At 34.2% G+C, this 7,473-nt stretch overlaps 1 protein-coding gene and 1 long non-coding RNA gene across 2 annotated transcripts; one reads left to right on the top strand and one right to left on the bottom strand.

Annotated features, from left to right (window-relative positions):
- The first annotated feature begins 373 nt into the window (after positions 1-373).
- LOC136202278 (glutamine synthetase cytosolic isozyme) lies at positions 374-3,233 on the top strand. The gene is made up of 12 exons (XM_065992796.1): positions 374-557; positions 934-973; positions 1,063-1,166; positions 1,247-1,295; positions 1,383-1,489; positions 1,560-1,647; positions 1,958-2,086; positions 2,185-2,259; positions 2,340-2,393; positions 2,485-2,522; positions 2,608-2,767; positions 2,846-3,233. Exons 1-12 carry the CDS (start codon positions 484-486, stop codon positions 2,996-2,998), a joined length of 1,071 nt encoding a protein of 356 aa, XP_065848868.1. The 5' UTR covers positions 374-483; the 3' UTR covers positions 2,999-3,233.
- A 1,135-nt stretch (positions 3,234-4,368) lies between these two features.
- On the bottom strand, positions 4,369-5,347 carry LOC136210590 (uncharacterized). Its single transcript, XR_010678124.1, has 2 exons — positions 5,148-5,347; positions 4,369-4,889 (listed from the first exon to the last, which is right to left on the bottom strand). It is a non-coding gene; the product is annotated as an uncharacterized lncRNA (long non-coding RNA).
- Positions 5,348-7,473: the final 2,126 nt, after the last annotated feature.

Here is a 7,473-nt window from a genome sequence, read left to right as displayed (position 1 = left end):
TTAATTATATTTTATATAAATTCAAAAAACTTACTGAATATTTTTATATAAAATTATGAAGCTATTTGAACACTTTTAAAGTTTAGAGCACATAATTAAGTTTTATTTTTTTTGGGGACAAAATGAAGAGCAAATAATGTGTTAATTAAGCCTGAACTTATAAAGAATTGGAAAGTGAAAAACCGGTAATACAATTAGCCGGAAATACCAAAGTGAGGCCTGTCGTGCGAGGAATTCAATAAACAAGAATCCCAACTACGCCCTTAAAAACTGTATTTAATTAATTATAAATTATTCGATCATTAATTTTAATTTATCAAAATGAAGAGTTGGGAAGAGGTGTTGTGACTATAAAAGCAACCCCACACCCGCTCCTTCTCACGTCTCTGTATTCTCTCAGTATTTTCCTGATAACACACAGAGGAGAGGAGAGGAGAGGAGGGAGAAGAAAGAAAGAAAGTTCTTTCCTCTGTGTTCGGAGATATGTCGCTTCTTTCAGATCTCATTAACCTTAACCTTTCTGAATCTACTGACAAGATCATCGCCGAGTATATATGGTCTGTCCTCAATACTTGCACTCTCATCCAAACCTCTCTGTTTAGATTCTTTCAATAAGTTTTTATCTGTTTCTTCCAGCTCTCTTCACTTTCATAAGATCTCACCTTTGTTTGCAACTACCTTTTCAACTTTTTAATTGATTATTGTTTATGAAACATGAATATTTCAGTATGGAGGTGCCGTTTAGCATTGATACCAGAACATTGATTGCTGTTCTTTATGGATTTTAATATTCATATGGAGCTTGATTTTGTTCATAATTTAAAGTCAATTTCTCATAATCATTATCATAAACAGTTTAAGAAGTTGTTCTACTATTAATTTTGTTTATGGATTTTCTTCAAATTACATCTTTTTTGTCAAATTATTGGACAGGATCGGTGGATCTGGTATGGACATGAGGAGCAAAGCAAGGGTAAGAAAACATAACATCAATAAAAGCAAGCACAAGTTCTGGTTTTGTTGTTGTTAATTTGAATTAATTTTTCTTTGTAATTTACAAAGACTCTTCCTGGACCTGTAAGTGATCCTTCAAAACTGCCCAAGTGGAACTATGATGGGTCTAGCACAGGCCAAGCTCCTGGTGAAGACAGTGAAGTGATCTTATAGTAAGATATTGTTTTCCCATAATTTTTTTTGAATTAATTTGGATCTGCAAAATCCTGATTGCGTTATTATCCTTGAACAGTCCTCAAGCAATCTTCAAGGATCCATTTAGGAGGGGCAACAACATCCTTGTATGATTTACTTGTATTGCATTCTAAGTGTTTGATGATTTGTTAGTTGTAGAATTCCTTAGCTCAGCAATCGTAACTTTGAAACAGGTGATGTGTGACGCATATACCCCGGCCGGCGTGCCAATTCCAACAAACAAGAGACACGCAGCTGCTGAGATATTCAGCCATCCTGAAGTTGTTGCTGAAGTCCCCTGGTATATCCTTTTATATCAGTAACTGATTTTCCCCCGTACAAAATTCATATTTGGGTAATTTGGATAACAGGTACGGAATTGAGCAGGAATACACCTTGTTGCAGAAAGAGGTCAAATGGCCTATCGGATGGCCAGTTGGTGGATTCCCTGGTCCTCAGGTATTTTAATTTTAAAAGTAAAGAAAAAAACTCTGTTTCTCGGAGTTTTCGGCCTTTGTCTTTAAGCACAACAGATTCATACGGAGTGTTGTACAAAAAGTATTCTCGGGTTTCTAAAACTTGACACGGATCATTGTTTTCTCCTCCACAAGTTCATGCATCTTTTATTTATTTATTTATTTATTTTATGGTTATAACTTATTAAGTTGTTTTGTTTTTTAGTAATGGTATTAATTTTCATTTATTACTTACAAGGTACTACAACTGGAAAAAGTTGTATGAATTAAATTTCCTTTTCTTGATCCTATAGGGGCCATATTACTGCGGTATCGGAGCTGATAAATCATTCGGCAGAGATATTGTTGATGCACATTACAAGGCCTGTTTGTATGCTGGAGTCAATATTAGTGGAATTAATGGCGAAGTGATGCCAGGCCAAGTAAAAATCTACATATCTTCCTGTTTTAGGCTTTGATATTACCTGCTTTACATTACATTACATTTTCCTGTATTTAAATCAAACCTTTTGGTATATAGTGGGAATTTCAAGTCGGTCCAGCTGTTGGTATCTCTGCTGGAGATGAATTGTGGGTTGCTCGCTACATTTTGGAGGTAAAGAAACGTATAAAAATAACCGAATGTATAGAGATTGCTGCATCCATGACTTAATCACCTATTCTTTGTTTTGACAGAGGATCACAGAGATTGCTGGAGCGGTCCTTTCGTTTGATCCCAAGCCAATTCCTGTCCGTTTGTCGTTTCCCGTCTTTTTTGTTTTTGGTAGTAACATTTGTGTTCTGATTTATGAACTAATATTTTCTTCTTGTTGTAATGAAGGGTGACTGGAATGGGGCAGGAGCTCACACCAATTACAGGTAATGATTTTTATAAGCAAACTTATACAGAATTAATCATCTTGTATCTGTCAAATAGTTGAGTTTGTCTTCATAATGGCATTAGTACCAAGTCAATGAGGGAAGAGGGAGGGTTTGAGGTGATCAAGAAAGCAATTGAGAAGTTGGGGCTGAAGCACAAAGAACACATTGCTGCATACGGTGAAGGAAACGAGCGTAGGCTCACAGGACGACACGAAACAGCTGACATCAACACTTTCTTATGGGTAAAAAGCATTAAAAAAATGATTAACTTTGATCTGCTTATGAAGAAGCTAGCTAATAAGTGTTTGTTGTTTGAGCAGGGGGTGGCAAACCGTGGTGCATCTATCCGAGTTGGGCGAGACACTGAGAAGGAAGGAAAGGGATATTTTGAGGACAGGAGGCCAGCTTCGAACATGGATCCATATGTGGTGACATCCATGATTGCAGAAACTACCCTCCTGTGGAAACCATGAAGAAAGACAAGACATTGAAGAGAAGAAGCCTTTATGTGGGAGTATAGACAGGAATTTGTTTGTTACAGTGAAGATTTGTTTCCTATTTCTAATTTGCCCTTTGTATGGGAGGTGTAGCAAGCTTTTATAAGATTTACTATGTACTTCTTTGCCTGCGTTTTCTGTGTTGTTCAATAATGTAAAACGCTTCCAACTTTAAAATCATCTAATAGTAGTAACATTTTCTATTGGCTAATTTTTTGTCCGTTTCATATACATTGTATTAGTTGCTCTAAATATATGTTTGGTTTGGGCCCACCAAACAACCAATCAACAGTACTAGTATTTAATAATTCATCATTTTTGTTTCCTAATTGATTAAACCAATATATGTTAAGTGGTAAATTTGAAAATGGTAAAAACCATAAACCATTTCTCAAATATGGTAGAAAATCTGCGTACTTTCCTCAAAAGGTCACATTCCCCCACCAATTTCAACCGGTACTTTGTATGTATGGCAATAAAAGATATTTATTTTATTAACACTCTTAAAAATTGGAGGATAATTTTGGTATCACTAGAAGTTGATACTCTAGAAAGAGTTTTTATCTAATCAATCTTTTCTAATGTAACTAATTTAGGAAAAAAAATTCAAAATAACAGTAGTGATAAAATCCATTGTCTACAAAGGAGCATCCAGATCCCAAAAATGCATAGTTTCTTCTCCAAAAATAACTTCTTCGATAGGCGAACACATTAAATATTTACCTAATCCAGTAGGTCCTTGAGCGGATCCAACGTTAGCCCCAAGCCGTTGATCTCTAACTAGAAAAGTAGAAGTTTGAGCTTGAGAAGCTTCGGGGCCAGTAGGCCCGAGAATATTTTCCAAACATTAAAAAAACCATGTAGTTACCATTTTGTAACAAAAAAAAAAAAAAATTCCACATTTTTTAAAGTGTGAAAACTCAATTTTTTTTTTAATACTTGGCCCAAAAAAAACCATTAGTGAATGAACTTAGCATAATGATATATATTTTAATTTATTTAATTCGTTTACACTGGTACGTGGACTTAGATGCTTAATTAGGATAATCAGTCAGTTTTTTTAAGCCATGTTAGAGCATCTCCAATAGAGGGTGCTTAAAAGAGGGTTAACTGATGTGACATTTAGTTTGACAACTTTTAAAGGGTGCCTACTATTGAAATGATGGTAGATGCCAAAAAAGTTGCCAAAAGGTTGCCAATTTTTGGCAATCTTGAAGCAAGATTGTCAAACATTTTTTAATATAAAAAAATTGATTTACTTGAATACTATTAGTTCACCTTTTTGATGAATTTCTCTCTTATTTCACTATTGTTTGACAATATTTATAATTAAATAAATGGAAAAGTACAAAAATAAACCTCGTGGTTACACCCGTTTTCAATCACAACCTTGTGGTTTAAAAATTTACAAAATGGTACCTTGAGGTTCATTCCGTTAGCAAACACATACCAAATTGACTAACGGTGTTAAAAGTCAAACGGAAAAGAGTTAATTTGATCCTTATATTTATTTATTTTATAAATTAACCCCCTTATTACCTAATTATCACAAACAAACCCCAAAATAAAAAAATAAAAATCAATTATACCATCTTCTTCGTCTCTTTAATTTCTTATTTTTTTCTTCTTTCTTCTCTCTTATCTTTCTTAATTTTTCTCTCTCTAGAATCGAGGTATAATTAAAGAGAGAAACTATCAACGAAATCACTTTTCTCTCTTGCACCAACCTCTCAATCCTACTAAATTTCTGTGTTTTAATCTTCCTAGAGTTGCAATTTCAGCTAAGAACTCTCTCATTCCATCGTTTTCATGTGAAATTCGCCTTCACTGCAACTTCTGCTCCTCCTGGTAATACACCCTTGTAGACCTTACCATAAATATACATCAGCGCTTTAGCAAATCAGATTGGCATAAAATCATCTATTGATGCTTCAACTTTCTCAAAATGATCTATATATAGGATTTAAGATTTTAAGCAACATCTCCAAAGTAAAGTCAAGAGAGCAGTAGAGACACATATAAATTGATGATAGATAGAATGAGGCAGTAGTACAAGAACAGAGAATAGCCCTTTATGATGGTAATTGATTTGTGAAATACATAAATATAAAAAAGAAAGCAAAACCTGGAAAAAGCCCCAATCGTTGGAAGCGAAATGGAGTCTGGACAATTAGGAATCCATAGATTGAGGTTCAAGTCAACGCTGAAAATCAATAACATGAACTTCATCTTCATCATGATGAAGATGCGTATTTAGTTCCAAATCAGATAAGATATCTCTCTCTTAATAAAAATCACATCACAAGGACATCTAAGTATAACATTCATTCTTCACTTGTGTGTATGTGTATTATGTGTTTTGAGCAATTTCTACTCAACTAGTTGTGTTCGAATCCAGCACCCTCCTAGATCAAAATTGGTGTTTTTTTCTCAAAAATTCAAATTTTGTTTTTATCAAAAGGACAAAATTGTCCAAATGGGAGCCGTAATAAGTAATTTGTGGACGGTAAATAGCAACACCCTTGATTTATTGTAGTTAGTAATATTAGGTAGTTAACAATAGTAGTTGTCGGCTCATAAAATAAAAATTTATTTTTATGTAAATAAAAAGTATGTAATTAATTTTAAAATAAAGTTTCATATGAAAAAGAAAGAAAGAAAAAACAATTTCACAACCCGTGTGGAATAAAATGATGTTTCTAAACCTACAAGCCGAGCTACCCACACGACGTGTGGAATAGTCACACGGTGTGTGGGTAGCATGTCAAAGTTCCTGTGCAAAAATCACTTAATTTACACGACGTGTGGCTATTCTACTTGCCATGTGAAACACATTCAACCACAAGACATACACAAAGGCAAGCCACACGATGTGTTGCCTAGCTCATATGTTGTGTGGCTTGGAATTCCAGCAGTTGTTTCACACATTGGCTCAATGATATGGGACGTCCGACACGCACCAACGGATACCAAATCGAATCAAGAGCTCACACTTGAAGTGTAAACTCCTTACTCACACCTATGCACAACCATCTTTAATCCAAGAAAGTAAAAGTTAGTGGGTTGATATGGCAAGCTAGTAGAGTGAGAATAGGAGGAAGTTAAGGAAGCCGGTTAGTGGGTAGAATTCTCAGAGAAAAATAAGGCAGTGGACAACTAGTTCAACCAACAAACCTTCTACAAAAACTATAAATAGCACCATAAGTCTTCATTCCAAATCACCAATCAACAATCCCAAAACCACTTACTCAATGTCAAGTTCTTAGATTTTTAGCTTTTGTTCTTCATAATTCCTAGTTCCAATTTCATTTTTCAAGCTTGTTTTAACTTCATTCAATCCTTTAGCAATTTATTTTCAAGATATTTACACTCAATTCACAATTCCTAGTCCAAATGTTATCAATTCATTAGTTAGAATTCCATTACAATCACTTTTTTTTTCCAGTTTTCGTCCAGTGATTGTCCGTTCCCGTTTCCTACCCTTTACTGTCCGTTTTTGCACTCAACTTCTTCTAAACATTTGTTCCTGACTTCCTAAAGTTCAATTTAGCCTTTCTCTTGTCATATTCTGTGCCTGGAAGCCTAGTTTACTAGTCAATCTTTGCACCTCAAAACATTTTTCATATCATGTTTCCAGCTTTTATACAATCTGCCCTTTTTCATTTGCATGATTCCGAGCATATAAGATTCGTTTCTGTCCAAGATTTTCACATAAACTCATTCTTGATCCTCTAAACTTGATTTTAGCCTTTTATTTTATTCAATTTTATGTTCGTAAGCTCTCATAAGAGTCATTCAAAGTTCGGTCCAAATCTGCCCCTGACTTGAAACACTTGTCTGGTTTTCAATTAAATACTACTCGAATCAGAAATTTGCTAATGGAGCTAGCTTTTTTCCTTGCCAACCGACTGTGGTGTTCATAAATCCCAGGCCAACATCTATTCAAAGCCTCACCGAGATAGCCAAGTATGGCTCCGAGTTTGCCGTTTAATTTTCTATTTTCATTTCCTTATTGTAATTATTACATTTCAAATTCATATTCATAGTATTGATTTGTTTTATATTCAATTCAATTGATTTAGCTATATGTTGATATAAAATCATTTCAATTGTAATCATTTAATTATTTACCTTGAACAAATATACCCAGACCCATATTTACATCAATAAATTTCCAAATTTTCACCATACATCGTGTCAATTTTGCACCTTTATTTTCATATACTTGTTCGTTCTTTATTTATCCACAATAGCCTAGAAAACATTAATTATCTACTATGAGCAACCGTAGAACCCGATTATTCTTTTTTGTGTGTTTGATAAAAGGGGTTTCATTTTTACATTACACCGTCACTTAACGTTTTTAAGGACAACACTTAGTGTGTCCCTTTCGGTGTATGCAATTGACTATTTTTCTAACCCTTTTATCATGTTTTGAGGTTAGATTAATT

Source organism: Euphorbia lathyris, chromosome 1, assembly GCF_963576675.1.
Source record: "Euphorbia lathyris chromosome 1, ddEupLath1.1, whole genome shotgun sequence".
Lineage (NCBI taxonomy): Eukaryota > Viridiplantae > Streptophyta > Magnoliopsida > Malpighiales > Euphorbiaceae > Euphorbia > Euphorbia lathyris.
This window is presented reverse-complemented; position numbering and strand designations above follow the sequence as displayed.